The sequence below is a fragment of the Enhydra lutris genome, unplaced genomic scaffold, assembly GCF_002288905.1.
Source record: "Enhydra lutris kenyoni isolate GAN:26980312 unplaced genomic scaffold, ASM228890v2 scaffoldscaffold7, whole genome shotgun sequence".
In the NCBI taxonomy this organism is placed as follows: domain Eukaryota; kingdom Metazoa; phylum Chordata; class Mammalia; order Carnivora; family Mustelidae; genus Enhydra; species Enhydra lutris.
Genome location: NW_019154091.1, coordinates 38,912,396 through 38,931,685, shown reverse-complemented (window position 1 = coordinate 38,931,685; position 19,290 = coordinate 38,912,396). Strand labels below are relative to the sequence as shown.

Below are 19,290 nucleotides of genomic sequence, written 5' to 3'. Positions count from 1 at the left end.
AGTTCTGAGTAATGATAGAAGATACCATTTATTAAGCATTTACTGGTAGGTACAATGTCAGTAAAATGCTAAGGGCTTTTACAAACATTTTGTCTCGGAAGATAGCTAAGGTCTTAGGTTAATGTTTGAAGTGGTTAAAGGCCAAGTACACATTTCTTTGTTTTGTGTTAGATTTTCTAGTCTCATTAGAACCAGGAGGGAGTAAAAATATATTTGACTATACACTTTTTCAGTGTAACAGAGATCTAGATTCAGTCAGTAGATCTGTATAATAAAGATACGGCTTTGGTTTAGTGGACTCACTGTCTTTCCTAATGGAAAGTAGGGTAGAGCCCTGTCTTGCTGGTGACAGGTTTTACGGTGTGTGCTATTGTTACCATTAGTTCTGTGACCCAGTTTGACATTTCTGTCCTTTTGTCCAGAGAAGGGCCTCTTCAGTCATCCCATTTCAAATCCTGCAGTAGTTGGTAAAGGAGATGGAAATGGATGGGTTTCAGCAAAAGTACTAAGTTGCCCCGGAGTTGCTGTTCTTGGGTTTAAAAAGCTGCAGAGACTGAAAGCCCCTGAAAGCAGACCAAACACCGGTGCCGTCTTGCTCGCTGGCAGCTGTGCGCCCAAGCCCCAGCTGGCCTGAGGCCCCACTGCCTGGATCGTCTCTCTCTGGCCGCTGCCTGCCAGTGTGGTGAGCTGGTTTATGTCACTGCCCCCGGTTCCCGGTGCTGAAGTCACAGCTGTGGCTGGGTCTTTTTTAAAGACGGCCCGCAGGCCAGATTGCAGATATTTCCTTATTTCCTCTTCTTGATCGTCTGCATGAGCCAGGTGACAGCAGCCTCGATGACCGCAATGGCCTTAGCCTTGCCCCGGTCGTGTCACCTGTGGCTCTGGAGAAGCGCCAGGCCCAGGACTTCTTTCATCTCTCAGGGCTTCGTTGGCACTTTTGTGGTTGGGCCCTGGGCTGAGCCGCCAGAAAAGCAAAAGGCTGGGCCTTGCCCTTGAGAACCTAGCCAGCAGTTTGGGGAAACATGTCTGACGTGGACGTCACGGTGAGATGGGGTGTCATCTGCAGGGCTTGGGAGGATTCGGTCATGGCACTGGGGTTCTGACCGAGCATTGGAGGATGAGTACGATTTGGAGGGGAATGGGCCTGGGCATTTAGACTGGGGGAGAAACACGATTCAGAATGTCAGGACTGAACTTTGATTTTAGGGGGCCGTGGGGGGACTAGAGTGGATTTATTCGCGAAGAGGAAAAGTGGCCATTGAGAAGAAATGATGTCAAATTATGCAAGCCCTTTAAACCAGAAGGACAAATCTGTGAGCTGTCAAGAATTTGACTGCAGCCCCTGCCGCCTCCCAGTCCCCAGGTCTGTCTGCGGAGTTCTCAGGGCGTCTGCGCTCCTCCTCTCCTGCAGCAGCCGAGTCAAGCTGAGAGCATCTCCCCTACTCCAGGCGCCCCAGGAGCCTCTTCACTGCACTTCTCCTGTGTTCTGCCTTGCCACCTACAATCCATTACTCACTCTGGAGCCAAAGTGGCATTTTTATTTTATATTTTAATGTAATCCAGATTATATAACTCCGTGGCCTAATATGTGTCATTGCTTTTCGGATAAATTCCCAAATCCTTCAGACTCACAAGGCCCTGTAATGGCTGGCTTCTGCCTCCCTCTCCAGCCTCAGTTCATTTCACGTCTGTGGGCCTCCTCCTGGTCGCTACAGGCCTGCGGCAGCGGTGTCCTGGGCCTTCGCAGAGGTCCTCTCCTTGTGTGCTCCGCTCACTCACCCTTTATCTCCTGCTGGATTCAATGTCATCATCAGGCCTTCCCCAGCGACCGGGCAAAGTTGGTTTTCTTTGTTACACACACTCCTTTGACCACCTACCTCTAATTAGTTAATTCATCTAATTATTTGGTTGACGTTTGTCCACTACACTGTCCATTCCAGAGAGGGCCTCTGTTTGCTCACCACTCCCCCATTACCTGTGTCCTGCTCACGGTAGGTGCTCATTAAGTGTCTCGTTGAACCTACAGATGATTCCGGTGGTCTCAAGTTGTTTGGTTGACTGAAAGGGTAGCCCCTTTTTCCTGCCTGCTTTATGAGGTCTCCAGGGAGGCTGTGCAGATGGCCAAAGAGGACTGCGGATAGAGAAGAGTACACAGAAGTAGTCTATGGTAAAGCCTGCTACGGGCTTAGACCAGAAAGCTTTGAGCTTCACGTAGAAAGGCCTGAGAGAGGAGTTGTATGGTGATGCATGGACAGTGGACAAGTTAGTCAAATTTGATTTTTAGGAGTCATTCCCCAGCGACCAGACCAATAGCCCTTTTTCTTCTGACTCATAGTTATCTCTTGATAAATAACCTCATTTCACTGATGATCACGGTAGACCTGTCTGGCAGCCCCTTCATCCTCATCTGTGTCCTAATTGTAATTGGTCTGATCAGCTTCCTGAGGGATGTGCCCAGATTCCCTGAGCCCTGGGGGTATTACTGGGCTCTCCAGGTCATATGGACTTCTGAGCCACTTAGGGACATCTGAAAACATTTTCTCTCCCCACCTTTCATGTGAAATCCTCAGCACACTTAAGATTGGGTGTGGCAGGAGCTCAGTGAGGATTCAGTGCTGCTTTTCCATGACCAAAGTAGCACTCACAGATTCTACTTTTTTTCCTTTAGTAGCAGAAAAATGTTTTTCTTGTCTTGTGCTGCCTCTCTCACCCTGAGAGTGTTCTAGGGCATTGTGGTCTAGGAATAGGAAGCAGACTCTGGGCCCCCACCCATGCCAACATAGTTTTGGGCTTTGAATGGAATCAGGAAATCCTTTTGAACACCAAAAATATACAAGACTTGTGTCTGTCAACAGCTATTCATTGTAACAAGGAAGGATTCAGTAAACATTTATTGAATTTCAGTTATGTGCCAAGCACGGTGCTAAATGCTGAGGGGAGTACAAAGGAGTGTGAGACCTAATTCTTACCCACAAGCAGTTCGCAATGTATTCTAGCTGTAGAAATAGAGGTCACAAAACACACACAAAGATAATTCACAGTTACCAAGTCAGTGGCAAGTACTCAGTGCTGGATGGTTGCCATAAATTTTATGGAAGTTCTAAGTTGGCAAGATCATATATAGATAGACTTGTCAGGAAAGTTTTTTGTATTTTGTTTTTTTTTTTTTTTAAGTTTATTTATTTATTTTAGAGAGAGACAGCGTGCATGCAAGTAGAGGGGAGGGGCAGAGGGAGAAGGGAGAGTGAGAATCCTCAAGCAGATTCCCCACAGAACATGGAGCTGGACATGGGGCTTGATCCTGGGATGCTGAGATCGTGGCATGAGCTGAAATCAAGAGTCGGTTGCTTGACCAACTGAGCCACACAGGTGTCCTGGAAAAACTTTTTTTTTTTTTTTTTTTTTTTTTTTTTTAAATGCAACAGAAGAATATTGAAACTGTCAGAGTAACTCAGTAAGGGAAGATAGTATTGTGAAATTTGTTTCTGGGACCTGGCCCCCAGCACTGACCTGTGACCCCTGGCCAGTTCTCCAGAGCTCTGGGTGTCTGTGGCTGCCACTGGTGTCATCTTGTGTTTAGAAGGTTTTGATGTAAAATGTATTTTATTGATTATGGTAAAAAAATCTTTGGAATATCCTTCTATAGAAGAGGTATGACTTGTGCTTGCCTATGGTTTGGAAGGAAATAATAAAATGGATAGGAGGAGAGATTAAATTGCCAAAGGCCCAAGATTGGAAAGCACAGTGTGTTAGGAAAACAGAAGACCAATTTTCCTTTTCCATGGAAGGCGGTGGCATGGAAAATCAAGTTGGACCATGGATTGGGATTAGATTAGGAAGGGTCTTGAATGTCTGGTTCACAATTTTATATTTTATTCTGTGGGTATTGAGAGCAGAGACCACATCAAAACTTTATTTTACGATGCTTAATCTGGCAGCAGAGGACATGAGTGGGGAGAAGGACAAGTGGACCAGAGAGAGGTGTTACTGAGTTTATCTGAGAGTAAGGGATAAAGGTCTTGGAGCAGAGGGCAGCAGAAGAATGGGAAGGCAGGGCAGATAGAAGGGACAGTCAATGTGGGGCGCCTGGGTGGCTCAGTTGGTTGAGCATCTGCCTTTGGCTTGCATCATGATCCCAGAGTCCCAGGACTGAGTTCCACATTGGGCTCCCTGCTCAGTGGGGAGTCTGCTTTTCCCTCTGCCCCTCCCCCTGCTTGTGCTCTTTCTCTCGCAAATAAATAAAATCTTTAAACAAGGAGGGGGCGAAGGAAAGTCAATGTGTTTGGCACAGCAACTGAATGTTGCCAGGCTGAACTGAGAAGATGGGGTGACCATGGATGGGGATGTGGAAGGGAAGAGAGGGAGATGTTGGCTTTGGCTTTATTTTAAATGTTAATCTTTCAGGGAAAATGATCAAAGGGAGTTGAAAGTGTTAGGTTGGATTTTGGGACATCAAATGGGACAAGCTTGGAAATCTTTGATTTTCAGGTGAAATGAACAAATGTGGTCTCTTTAATAACTTCCCCTTCCATGCTGAAGGCAGTAGGGTCCTCCTAAGTCCTTTCTTCTCGGGAAGTCCCCGGACACTGCTCGCTTGGCCCTGTCTTCACATTTTACTGCAGGATCAGTAGAGGCTGCCTCTGTGAATCTGGCTCCCCTCTTACAGATCTCATTGTGGATTCTGGCCATATTCCTTCCGTTTGGTTCTTTTGGTTGCACTCTTTAGAATAATCTTTGTTTGAGGGCTTTTATTAGGGGTCCTAGCTGTGTTTTCTGGGTGTTTTAAGAGGAGGAGTTTCTGGGTGTTGCTCCGTATTGCCAACTGCCAAGATCAGTAAAATAGCTATCACCCTACATCTTCTGAGAATTCTTTACTAAACAACACTTTTGGATTTTGCTAACTGATGCAGATAAACTTATCTTGAGGGATAACAAGATCTAGACATTCTGAATCACAAGAAATTGGATTATTATAGTATGTGGTGGTTTTTTATGCTAGTACTTTGAAACTTTAAAAGCTGTTTTGTTGTCTAGGTGATAACTGCATTAATCCACAAATTAGATTAGATAGAATTTCTCATCCCCTGACTGCACTAGGCGAGAGAGTCATTAGTACAGAGTGAGCTATTTTGGAGATGTCATTTACGGGGCACGTTTTATGAGACCGAGCCTACTTGTCTGGCTTCCTGCATAGTCTCTGTAGAAGTGCTGCCTGTCCGCTTTCCTGTTGGTCCGTGCTCTGGTCACTACAGAGCGGATGGAATAGGACCTTGCAGTTAATGCCTTCTGTTATTAGGGATTTTTTTCATCAGCACTGTTCAGTGGAGATTGGCTGAGAAAGACAAAGATGGAACATTGCTAACGTTGTTGAGAAAAATCTGCCATGCTCTCTACCCTCCCAGAGACGGTCTGTCAAACGTGCGGCCTGGCTTCGAGACCAGCCTGTCCTACCGTTACTTTTGTCCGTTTGCTTCCACCAGGGGCGCGACATTATGGTGCCTTCATTTTTGTTTCATTTTCTTTAGCTAGTTTTAACTCTCCATGTGGACAGTCCGCTGACCTGGAAGCATTGTAACCACACTTGAGTTTTTTGTGAGCAGCTAGAGACAGAGTTGCCTGAATCAGTCCCTTCATTGTGAAGTGAAATGTCCATCTGTTGTGAAATAACGTCTCAACAATTGAAATACAGTGTCAGCAACTCAGTGTTTAATATTAGGTTGTCTCCTAATAGCACAATAGCAGGTATTAATTTCAGGATGGAGAGAACTCTTCTCTATAGGTGGGGTGTACTTAAATCCTTCACATGCACGCTGGGAGAGGTAAGTGAATGGCTTGTATTATGTCACGAAAAGGGAGCCTTTGTCTTACGAAGGTTAAACTACATGAGAACTCTATTTAAAAAGTATGAAACCATATAAACTATGTGAAAATTATTTAATATGAAAAATTGATTTGCATTGACTGTTTAGAAGTACGTCCCTCATAAAATTGAGCTTGGTATAAATACTACTTTTGTATAGAGCTGTGGAATCCCCCCACCGTGTGGGAGGGAGTAGCCCTTAGCTCCTCTTCCCATTCTGCGCGGCTCTTGGGGGCAGAGGGAGCTCTGAGGACCAGCCACCTGTTGGAGAGGTCCTGTGTCTCTCCCTGCGGGGAGCTGTCTCTAAAGGAAAGGAAGATGGCAGGTATCTCTAGTTTGACTAAAAGACTAGGGAATCCACTTTTAGAATTTGAGACTTGAGCCTTTATTTCACATCACTAAGCTGTAGTAAAATGCTACTTTTCTTTATTACAAATATTCCTTTTTAAGAAAAATCACTTTGATTTATAACTGGTTGCAAGGGTCAGAGAGAAAAGAGAGACTGATTGGGATTGTTTAGTAGAATTGTTACATGTATTTTACTTGGCAGATTTTTCCCCCCAAAATTAAATGGTGGTTCACATTGGCTTTTACAGAAAATGGAATTTGTGATTAGAATTGTGAAGTTGGTGTTCTGAAGGAAGTTTTTCTTGGCCAAATGAAAATAAAATACTGTATAAGTTATGAATGTCTTTATACTAAACGTTTTCTCTGTTCAAAGTAATATATATGTTTGTATTTATAAATGTGCATTCTACTGGTTGGATTTGTGGAAGACTAACAGAGATTGTACTTTGCCTGTCTGTTCAAATCTGTGGAGGCCAGAGGGGTCTGCATGCCTCCCTGCCTGTCCCCTTGTCCGCATTTCTCTGCGGGCCAGGCGTGTCTGCACACACGTCTTCCTCTTGGAAACAAATGCTTCAGCCTAAGGGGGGAGAGTGGTTACCACCGTTCCTAGATTCAGGTCTGTCTTTGGGAAGCTCGTCTGGGTTACATGACTATGTTTTCTCCATTCCCAGATGGTAAAGACCATAAAATCTAGGGAGAGGAGAAACGTGGTGCGATTGGATAGTGAGTTAAATTCTTGACCAACCTTAGAAGTATTTAAAAAGATTTTCAGCACAACTGGATAGTGAACTGATGCTGGTGTTCTTGTCATGCGGTCTAACACGGAGTCTGGGGGATAGGGGAGGGTTATGACAGGGCAAAGAAGATGACGGTTCTGTATCTGTCAGCCATTTGTAACAGAAAGTTTGCACAGGTGAATTATACTTTTCTTCTTGTTAGGTCTGGTTTGTAAGAGGGAGAAGGACATTTTAGACATATTTCAAAACTGAGTGGCTGATGAGGCTGCAGATAGTTTTTTAAGAGTTCGGGGAAATCAGGCAGTGTCTCATCTGTTGTAAATTAATGAAATGAAACTGGGGTCACTAGAGTACAACAATGAATGAAAGGTCAGTGAATGGAAAAAACTGTCAATGAAGGAGGGTGTTAGCAGAGTGGAACATTGTCTTAGATAAAGATCAGGGAAAATGTACTCTTTGGCTGAGGTAGTGTTTTCTGGAAGTGACTAGCAGCCATAGTTTGGGACATTTCAGTCCAGACTGAGCACTAAATGAGTGCTCTGATTTCAACAAAATCTGTTAAATATTTTAAGGCTCTTCGGGTTTGTGCCTGAGATCAGTTGAAAAGATACGTAAAAAAGAAGTTTCTTTTTATTTTATAATGTGTTCTACAGTGTGTTATTGCTGTTTTGTTTGGCTTTTTGGTTTTGTTTTGAGGTTAAAAACAGGTTTCTTGCTTTCATTTATTTCTGTTCTCTTAGAATTTTCTAGAGCCACGCTCATCTTTGAGAGTCCCCACCCCACCTCCCAAGATAAACTGATTTAGGATCATGGTAGTAATTAGTGATAAAGCTGACCTCAAACAGCCCAGGCTGGCCGATGCTGGTGATTGCTGCCAAATCGTATCCCCTCTGAGAGCTGCATTATGGAGGATGGCCTGGAAGTCCTCAGGACAGCTTCAGCTTCCCCACCATCTTGCACACTGTGATCACGAACAAACCAGTGACTGTTTCTGTCTTAACTAGTTCAGCTGTCAGCTCTGTTCTTGGTTACGTGTGAAATGAGAGCATTGAGAGTCTCTTGTGTCTCTAGTCATGTCAGACCGCTTTCCCTTTTTTCTCCCTCATTGAAGCTTTTGAACCATATATGGCTTTGGGGAAGTGAGGCTTTGCCATCAGTTTGGGAGAGGCCCATGGCTGTTTTTAACTTGGTATTGAGACCTAGGTCACCAGGTGCACCATGCAGGGCCCTAAAGAAATCAGCAAGGCTGTCCCTGCATCCTAAGAGTTAATCCTATAGTATTTGGAGAAGATCTATAGCACAACGATTGACAGTACGGTCTCTAGGGCCAGGCAGCTGGGGCTTATATCCTAGTTCTACCAGTTGTTACCTTGTGTCTTTTTGAACCTCTGTTTTCCTATCTCTAGAATGGGAATAGTAATAGCAGCCGCCTCCTAGTTATGAAGATGGAGTAAATACTTGTAAGTGCTTAGAGCAATGTGTCACTTAGTAAATGTTAGGTAATTCTTTGATCACTTGTATTATTTGTACGTCTGATTACTTATAAATTTAAAATAGAATTCAAATGGAGATTCTTTGGATTGTCTCTCTTTTTCTCTGAGAGGGTTTACTGAAATATGGTTCTGTTGGATTTAAATGAGACACCAGTCCATGAAGTGTTTTGGAGCCAGGATAGGGAAAAAATGTGAGAACAGTTCCCTATAGAAACACCAGAACCACAGAAGTTAGGAGAAACTAACATTTAAACTCATTAAATTGTGACCCAAAGAAATTAATTGATTAATAAATATTTATCAATTAATAAATTGATAAAATAATTTATTGATAAATTAATTTATTAATCAAAATAAATTAAATTGTAATCAAAATAGAGCCTGTCAGTTATTATGGTGGGTAGGTGTGAGATGGGCAAAGAATGGTAAGACCTTTTAACACTTACTGTTATAAGAAATACTTGGAGGGAAAAAAACCATACCTCACCTTGAATATAACTATTGTGCAACTAGACTGAGAAGGGACAGAACAAAATTACAAATCCTAATCAGTGACCCTCATATACATAGGCCATTAGAGGCTGACCCCTTTCTTGAGGTTGCCCGTGGGTTATGTCATGAGTGTAGGAGTTCTGCAAGTACTCTGTCTCCATACTTGCACTGGCCCTAGGCTAGCATTTCTTTAAGTGCGAGTTGCCCTAGCTATTAATAGATTTTTAGGGGGTGAAATGGCAGGGGACACTCCATGGTCAAGCAAGTTTCCCAAACTTCTTTGAGTTAAATTAAACTCATTTTTTTGGAGATACCTTTTGGAGCCTTTAATAATGCTAGTGTGTGCTGTGACTCTCCCAGGGACAGGGTGTGCGGCACTTCTCTGACTGTTTGGGCCAGTGTCCCCTCTGTCTGTCTGCTCCCTGCAGGACCCCAGTGCTGGGGAGCACACTTTAGGAAATGCACCCTGAGAAGCACTGCTTTTTTCCCTTTATGTCTCTGGTGAATCCTAACAAGACGTAGCTGAATAATTAGCTGCAGATGGAGGGTGGAGGAGGCCCCCCCCAGGTGAGGCTGGGTCCCACTGTATCTGAGCTCAGCTCCGCCGCAAGGCTCGATCGTGGGGCTCGATCGTGGGGCTCGATCGTGGCTCGATCGTGGGGCTCGATCGTGGGGCTCGATCGTGGGGCTCGATCGTGGGGCTCGATCGTGGGGCTCGTCTGTGGTTTGCCGAGTGTGCGTGCATAGGGCATGGCAGTGGCGGTGTTATTCCTGGATGGGAGAATAGCGCTGGAGTGTGAAATCACAGCGGCTTCTGTGTGGCTGGAGGTCATGCTTGGAAATGGCAGGCGGTGAAGCCACGAACCTGTACAGGGACACGTCCCCAGGGCCGTGTCTGCCACCTGAAGGAGTTGGGGGATTCTGTAATGGAACCACCTGCTCTTGCCATTGGGTTATCTTAAGCACCTCGGTAAGCACACTGCTGGCGAGAAAGGTAGGAGGCTAGGGATGCGGACTTCAGCATCTTGCAGGTGGCAGACTTGTCACCGACTTCCGGCCACCCTCACTTGCATCAGTGTGGAGCCATTGACAACAGACACAGGAGTCCAGATGACCACCGGGGACAGTAGGGATGACATCTCCCAGCTCCCTGTGCATGGCAGGTTTTGAGAGCACGTTTTGTATTAGCTTCTGCGAGTGGGCTGAAGACTAGCAGACTATAACTCAAGGATCCGGAGATAAATATTAAAAGAGATTTTAGTATCTTGTTTAAGGCTTGATTGAAGAGGTAAAAGTGAGGGTTTCCTTGACTCCTAATAACATGTTAATTTTTTTGATTAAATAGTACTAAAAATATACAAGTATTTCCTGTGATCCAAATCTCTTTGCTTCCTGACTTTGAACTTAGCAAGTAGTGAGGGTTTGGCTGCAGAGGATTTCTCTGAAAATTTCTCAGAATCTTTAGGTTCTGGGTCTGGATGTGGATAGCGAGGAATATTTAGGTTGGAGAACCCAGGGAAGACCTTGCTCATTTTTTCTTTTCCAGAGGAGGTGAATGTGTCTCTTGTGGCTGGACAGAGTGCTCTCCGTTACGAAACGGCAAGATTGTGTCTTAATGAAGGTCATAGAGCAGATCATTGTAAGGACTGGACTAGGAAGAACAGGATTCTCCTGGGTCTAGGAATCTTGGCACGAGTCCTTTATGTCCCCTAAGCAGTTAGGGTCTGTCACCACTTCTTCATAGTGCTCAGCAAAATGAACCGCGGAGTCTGGAATCCATGGTGATTATGGGAACTTTGATTCACTGTCCAGGAATTTCAAGGGCTTGCTGTGGAGAATATTTGCAAGAAGAGGGGTGTGTATGTTTGTGATACCTTTGAAATGAAACAACCTGTATAGTAGGAAGATTTTAAGTTAATTCTAGGAAGAATTTTTAACTTGATCAGTTTTATTTTGAAGAAATAACATCTGGCTTCAGTTCACTTTTTTTTTTTTTTAATATCCTCATTTTGCTCCTGTGAATATTTGTCTTGGCTTGGTTATTTGCTACTTATTTTAAATTCTCTTTAAGTTCCACAGAAAAGCATTCCTTTGGGGGATGGGGAACAGGGAGGAAATATAGGATATGTAATGTTGGAGATGGAGAGGACGAGAGGAGTCCTAAGTGTCCTCAGGGCCGCACCCCCTCTTGTGGCCCCAGAAGCCAAGGCTCGGTGCCGGGCTGTGTGCCATACCTAGCGGCTGGTACCTGCGGACGGGAGTGCGTGTGCAGGGGTGCCAACCTGCATCTGTGGGATTTGCTTTTGTCTTTTTTTTTTTTTTTTTTTTTTTTAAAGATTTTGATTTTATTTATTCATTTGTCAGAGAGAGAGAGCATGAGCAGGGTGGGGGTGGCGGGGAAGAGGCAGAGGGAGAAGACTCCCCGCTGAGCAGGGAGCCCAATGCAGGGCATGAACCCAGATCACGACCTGAGCCAAAGGCAGACGTTTAACTGAGTGAGCCAGCTGGGCGCCCCTGGTTTTAAACCGTTTTGTTTGAGCAGTTCCCCTGACGGCTGATTTTTATCTTTGTATATGGCATAATTCTATGATGTTTATTCTTAGGTGGGTTTGCGGAGTTCTCCCGTTGTTTCCCTGGCCTCTGTGAAGGAAAATCTGCTCTAGTCCCTACCTGCATTTCTCAGCCTTGCCTACCTGTTGCCAACATTGGGCCAACCCGAATTCTTCCCAATCTTTATCTCGGCTGCCAGCGAGATGTCCTCAACAAGGTGGGTGCTTTGAAAACCTCTTTCACTACAGGGTTTGTTAGCAGCTGGAGAAACTGATTGCCTGTTCGCTGTCATTTGAAGCACCTGCTGCTTCCAGAAAGGAAGTACCCCGTGCTCAGTGTGGCTCCCTGTGAGCGGCTGGTTGGTTGGGTTATGTTCTAGAGGGCTGTTTTGTTTGATGTTACTGATTGCCACAAGAAGCCTAATCTGTTATCGTATTGGCTTATTTCTCGAAGGTCCTGGAATAGGACAGGATTTTTCAAAAGTTTAGCTTTATTTTCTTAGGGTATTCATTTTCTCTGTTGTAGTAATTGGGCATACTCAGGAAGGCTTTGACTTCCTAGATTTCACATTTAGGAATGTATTTACTGAGGCACACTAGAAAGGAACTGGGCTTAGGCTTGGATTGAAGAAGGACCTCTGGCCGGAGGGATGGGGGTTGGGAATAAGATGGTGAGGCCAGGGCTAAGGGCATGCATTTCAGGCTCCCCTGTCAGAAGTTCGCTGGAGCAGTTTCATTGAGAAAGAAGAGGAAAGAGCATGGATTCTCACTGCTGAACATAGTGTGCCTAACACAGGAACCTGTATTAGTACCACTGAGTATCTGAAGGTACAAATGTTAATAGTCGTAGAACTGAGCTCTGTCTCCATAGCTCATATGCTCTTAACCAGTAGTGCTGGGAGCCAGTGTTCTCGCTGCCAAGAATAGTGGTTTTTCTCTAAAACCTCTTTTTACACCACCTATAATAGAAAAAGCAAAATGTTAATTGACCTGTTGGTGATTTACAGGTACAACTTTCCTGTAGGAGGGGGATAACTTAACATTTTTTCCCTGGGTAGCTGAAAGCATTGGGTTGACCCTAAAACTAACTTCCGCACTTGCTTGTGTTAGCATGTGAAAAGCAGAAATACCCTATCGGGCTGCGATGAGGCATTCTTTCATTTCTCTTTTTTGTTTTTAAAACTCCTGCCTCTCTCAAATTTTGCCTCAACACTGTTGTTAATATGTCTTTTATTGGGATATATTTGAAATTTGATAGTTTGTACTTGTATTGAGCCTTTTCTGGTGGGGTCACAGTTCCTTTGAACATATGATTAATATTAATTCTCTTTTAGAGATAGACTGTGTCACAGAAGCAAAATTAATTTCCTAGAGTCACATGCATCCCTGGGGCAAAGCTGAAGATGCTTTAGTTAATCCTCAATTCAGAAAATGAAATAAAATTCCTAGTTAAGAATCTTGCTCAGAATTACCCCCCAGTTTAAAAAAAAAAAAAAAAAAAGTAACCAGTCAGCAGGTTATTTTACAAATAATTGCATTATAGATAATTTCTGTTGCTTTTGACATTACATTAAATGGCCCATTTTTGCTATGTGCTGTTTCCAGGTTTAACAACTGTATCATATAATAACTCTGTGAGCGCCTGCAAGGTGAGAGCAGTTAAACTGGACCCTGGAGTCAAGGATGGGGAAAAGGGTGCTTTTTTCCCTCCTTTAATTGGCTTCTCAGTGAATACTGAACAGGATACGTCCACAGATGCATTGGGAGAAGGTGGTCATAGGGGGAGGAGTGGACTTATGGAAGTTCATGGGGAAAACAACCTGGGCAAGGAGTTTCTGTGGAAGACTGTCAGGAAACTTCTTGAAAACAGATGTGTAGACTAGAGGATGGTAAGAGGTCAGCATGCTTTGAAAGTGGTGAGTAGAAACTCATATTGGCCTATGGATTCATTGTTGAGAAGAATCAAAGTGCTTAATGGGATTTCAGCGATCATGTAGTGAGTCTTTCTTTGATAAATGAGGAAGCCAATATTACAGAAATATTAGATGAATTATGCAGCATCGCTCAGCAGATGAATTTGGGACCAGATGTGCCTCTATTTCAGGATAGCTTGAACTGATCTTCCTGCTCAGCTCTGTGATTTAAACTTTCCTGAGGCTTCCCTGAGGTTCTGCTGCCCCCCCACCCCCGCCCCGGGAAACTGTGCTGTCAGTGTGCTGCTTGTTCATTCCCTCGTTTAACATGCAGAGTTGCTGGTCTTCCGCAGGCACTGGGATGGCTGCTCTTTCTCTGTTGTTTTCTTACCAGAGTTAGCCTAGACACAGAAGACTGCCTTTCCATATATATGGCCTAGGAAGACAACAGATCGAAGTTATCAGTAAAAATACACCACACATTGTGCAATTTGGTTAGACAAGACCTATTCATTCCACAGTGATGCACAAGACGGGATGACTGACTGTAGACCCACTGGCAGGGCAGCATGGCCTCACGGTGGAGAGCCGGCCTCGGAGCTGGCCAGTCCAGCGTCCGGGGCTCCGCCTCACCAGCCAGATCAGGTTAGCTGAGCTGCTGAATCTGGGCTTCCTCACCTACGAACTGCCATGATCCTGCCTTCTAGCGTTCATGTCAGGTTCCAATGAAGTGACGCGTGCCAAGCACCAAGGACAGTTCCTGGTCTGTAAGGACCCTGGTTACTCTCAGCAAGAGGCCCAGCGTACAAGCTGCTAGCTACAGTGGGTGTGGTTGGTTGAGGAAGGTGATGGAGGAGATAGGACTTAAGGTCAGTTTTGAAGGCAAAAGGAGTGGCAAATGCAAAATTACTTACTGAATTGACTTCAGAAAGAAAAATTACAGTTCCATTATCTAGAACTGTGATGCCTGTGGTGATTTAATGTGCCATCTCTCCTCAGTCTAGCTGAGCATGGGAAACTTGATCAAATAGAGCAGTTTTATCTATCTCTCTTTATATCAATATGTATATTGGTATATGTTGGTCTGTGTCCCATATACTACTCCACAGTCTGCATCAACAGATCATAGAACCCTACTTAGAAACCAGTCCAACTACAGGACAAAGTTTATTTCATGGTTTAGGAGACAGAAAGTTTTAAAGGGAAAGAATTGTGAATGGAAATCGTAATTAATAATAAAATAATAAAATAAAGATTGTTTTTTTTTTTACTAGAAAATGCCATTTCTGGAAGTTTTCTTAATTGTATATTGAAGCCAGAATCCAATTTTTAAATTCTCAAGGGACAGTCTCAAGGGACAGATGAACCCTTTTTATATCCAGCCTGCTGTATTCAGTGTAACTGTCCTACTTAAGGCCAATGAGAAGAAGACCGTTTGAATTAGTGAAAAATGTACATGACTTGTTTGGAGGGGGGCAACTTTTTGAGACATAATTCATATACTGTATGATATAGAAGCTATTTTTTATTGAGATGTAATTGACATATATAAGGTTTCAAGTATACATGATTTGCTATTTTCATATACTGTAAAACCACAGTAAGTCTAGTTAACGTCTGTCACCACACAGTTACACTTTTTTCTTGTGATGAGAATTTTTTTAAGATTTTATTTATTTATTTGACAGAGATCACAAGTAGGCAGAGAGGCAGGCAGAGAGTGAGAGGGGGAAGCAGGCTCACTGCTGAGCAGGAAGCCCCATGTGGGGCTCCATCCCAGTATCCTGGGATGATGACCTGAGCCGAAGGCAGAGGCTTTAACCCACTGTGCCTCCCAGGCGCCCCTTGTGATGAGAATTTTTAAGATCTACTCTCTTAGCATCTTTCAGATATACAGTAGACAATTATGAACTACATCCGCTATACTATAGGTATTTATTATTGGAAGTCTGTCCCTTCTGACCACCTTCACCCCACCCTCATATATGTTCTCTGTATCTTTGAGTAGATTAGATTCCTTTTGACTCCACATGTGCTATCAGACAGTGTTTGTCTTTCTCTGACTTATTTCACTGAGGATAATGTCCTCAAGTTCATCCATGTTGTTGCCAAAGGCAAGATCTCATTCTTTTTTAATGGCTGAGGAACACTGCATTGTGCACGTATATACCACATCTTTATAGGTTCATCGGTCGACGGGCCACTTAGGTTGCTTCCATGTCTTGACTGTTGTGAATAATGATGCAGTGAACATGGGCGCGCAGAGATCTCATCAAGTTAGTGTTTTCAGTTTCTGCAGATACCCACTCAGAAGTGGAATTGTTGGATCCTATGGTAGTTTTATTTCTGATATTTTCAGGAACCTCCATACCATTTTTCATAGTATCTGTGCCAATTTACATTCTCACAAGCTGTTTATAAAATAAGATAAAGTAAGGGAACTAACATTTAATGAGACTCTTACATTATGTGCCTGTTATTTTGTCCTCAGATAGCTTTACAAAATAGACATCATTAACCCTATCTTACAGGTGAGGAAACCAAAGCTGAGCGAGGTTAGGTGACCTACCCAAGATCATGCACGTCATGAATGGTAGTGTGCTAGGTGGTGCTCTGGTTTTTCTGGGCCACATCCCATATACTTTTAATTATTCCTGCCACACTGAGTTCATCCATGCCGTAGGAGGGAAGGCCGAGCATACAGGTGTGTGTGCTGCCAAAAAGGTAAATTTGGTTCGTGGAAATTTATACAAATTTGCTTCTGATTGTTTCACCTTTTTCAGTGTCATAGGAAACAAGATCGTCTATCAGCTGAGAATGAGGATTTTCTTTTGAAGAAAAAGGGAAGTGGGTGGGATGGTGTCTAGGAGAGAGGGAAAGTGGAGGGACTAGGGAAATAAAATGACTACTGAGGAGCATGAGTCAGAAGTGAGACTGAGCAGCCTTGTTGAGCGTTTCTCCCTGGCCGCATTCAGCTGCGTGGGTGCAGATGCAGACCAGGTGGGGAATGAGATTTACCCAGGGCTGCACAATCACCAAGTGACTGTGAAGAAGCCTAGTGGGACAAAAGAGGGTGGAAGCAGGGAAGTGGTTTATAATGACTGACCACAGAATTTCACTCGAGCAAGGCATGAAGGCAGACATCATGAGGATAAAGGACAGAAAGAAAAGGAGGTGGGATCAGCAGCGTGTGGATCCTGGGGAATTGAAGGATTCCGAGAGTAGTGGTATAAGAGACAGCAAGCCGGAAGGACAGGAGGAAGAGTCCAAGAGTGGGGTGTGTGAGGTCGAGATTCGGGCTGGGTGCTGGTTGTTGGTAATGACCAAGACCAGACCGGGTCTCAGTGAGTGGTCAAGGTGAGAAGTTCAAAGAACTGAGAGGCCAAGGTATCAGAAGGATTGTTCAAGGGCAGGAAAGATCATTTTGTCAGTAGAAGGCACATGTTGGCCGACTTAGCACAAAGTTGAGCTAAATATTAAACAGCATAACGAGTGCCCACTGGAAGCTTACAGACTGTGATGTTTAATTATGGGACAGAGTAATATTCAGTTGTGTATGTTTTATACACATACTAAAAATGGAATGAATTTCATAAATACCTCTTTATAACACAGTAAGAAGTCATTGACATTCATCTGTAATAAAAGCGATTATTATTCTGTAAAACAGCCCATTCTTCATAATTATAGTTCCATCCCGGTTCCACTGACATTGACTAAGATGCCCTCTCAGCCACGTGTATGTACATTTGTAAAAATAATCAAGAGAGCAGGTTACTAGTGTGTATAGCTGCCTGAAACTCAGGGCCTCAGAGATCCAGCGCCATCGCAGCCGAGAGCCCCAGCTGGTGCCACCCTGTGGAGGGCAGAAGGCGCTTGACCTAGGAGCAGCTGCTTCTCCCCCTGGAACCACGCGCTCACTGGGAGGCACTGTGTGTGTTCTCGGACCTGTAGGCCAGTGGCCTTGTTATTATCATTGTGCACAGTAATTAAAATATTACATACACTCATGAAATATGAATGAGGGAAGGAAGAGAGATGTTTTTCTATGACCTAAGGTAAATGTTTTGGGAAGATTCAGGAAAAACAGATTTGCTTTATATTTTTTCTGTCTAAACTAGGGCAGAAGGCAACTGTAAAATACCCAGGGGTCATACTCCAGGATTCTGTACTGATGTTGTTCTATAAGTTTTTGCTCTTCTTCAAAGAAATGGAAACTCTAAAGTAGTAGATGCATTTGGTTGTGATTTGCTTAAGAACGCCAATCAGCCAACTCCTACCAAAAAACAAGCAAACAAACAAAAACGTGGTTCTGCACCAGAAATTAGTGAATTCATGTATTTATTTGTTTTAAATGAAAATGAAATGTTTCAAATGTAATGTATCATTTTTAATGATTTCTTCTTTTAACTTTTTCACTGATGTATACCTGCCAATCCAGATTATGTATTGTATTTAATTTAGCAGCCAAATCATATTTAAATTTTACATGATAACATTTTAGGATTTTTTTTTGTTTGCCTCTTTGATTTTAAAATTGGCCATGTTTAATTTATCAAGTCCTATTTTATAACTGATAATTGATTTAAGTCGATTTTTTTGCAATAAAATGTTTATAAATCAAGTTATATTTATCATTGAGATCATTTCCTTTTTTCTCATTTCGTGTTTATTTTAACATCACTGAGTTTTAATACATTAATGTCTGATTCCCCTTTCCCTCTTTTGCCAGTTGTTTAAAGTAAAACTGCTGGGGCACCGGACAGGCTCAGAAGAGCATGGGACTCTTGATCTCAGGGTCATGAGTTCAAGCCCCACATTGGGTATAGACATTACTGCCCCCCACCAAAACCTTTAAAAAAAAAAAAACATTACTTAAATGTATCTATTATGGTATATTGTTTTATAAGTGAAAAATACTTTTTTTTTTTTAAAGATTTTATTTGACAGAGAGAGAGATTACAAGTAAGCAGAGAGGCAGGCAGAGAGAGAGAGGAGGAAGCAGGCTCCCTGCCGAGCAGAGAGCCCGATGCGATCCCAGAACCCCGGGATCATGACCTGAGCTGAAGGCAGAGGCTTTAACCCACTGAGCCACCCAGGCGCCCCTGAAAAATACTGTTTTGAATTACAATAGCTTTGTGAGCTTGGATTATCTAAGGGTGTCCTTTTCATGAACCCCTAGAGTCAAGGGGTTCCTGCACTGGGGGTGTGGCAGCTGTGAGCTGCTGGGCACACCGCAGCTCATCCTCACTGCGCAGCTGTAGAAGTTTACAGCCAGAGTGGTGCCCTTTAACTTTCTAATTTATTAGTGATAGTTGAAAAGAGCATAAAGAATGAAGTTAAACTTTATATTGCTTCATTTAGTTAGAAAGAACGTGTGTATGTAGGCTAGTTACCTTGTTGCTCCATCCAACTTGCATGGGAGCATGGCGACTCAGGACGGATTCTGGAGACAGATGTGTACTTGGATATGAATCTTGACTCTAGATCACTCGCTATCTGTGTGACTTGGCAAACATGTAGCCTTTCCAAACCTCAGTTTCCCCATTTTTAAAGTGAGGATAATAATAGTACCCACGGCAGAAGTGGTTGTGAGAATGAAGTGAGACCATCTGTGTATTTGTTAAGTTTTTAATTCCAGCGTCCTTAACATGCAGCATTCTGTTACTTCCAGCTGTGTGCTGTAGTGACTCAGCACTTCCCTTTGTCTGTCACCGGGCTCATCGAGACCAGTGCACTCCTTTATCCCCATCACCTACTTCCTCATCCCCCACTCACTCCCCTCTGGTAACCACAGGGTGTGCTCTGGAGTTAAGAGTTTGTTTCTTGCTTTGTCTCTTTTTCTTCCCTTGTTTGTTTTGTAGATTCCACATAGAAGTTGAAATCATATGGCATTTA

The 19,290-nt window shown here is 43.5% G+C and overlaps 1 protein-coding gene across 2 annotated transcripts in view; it reads left to right on the top strand.

Moving 5' to 3' along the window:
- The window catches only part of LOC111142094 (dual specificity phosphatase 16), a 74,285-nt gene that overhangs the window by 42,023 nt on the left and 12,972 nt on the right, over nt 1-19,290 (top strand). For both annotated transcript variants that reach the window (XM_022495045.1, XM_022495046.1), the window contains exon 5: nt 11,534-11,697. In XM_022495045.1, coding sequence (XP_022350753.1) covers nt 11,534-11,697 — 164 coding nt within the window. The remainder of the gene's footprint in view (nt 1-11,533; nt 11,698-19,290) is intronic.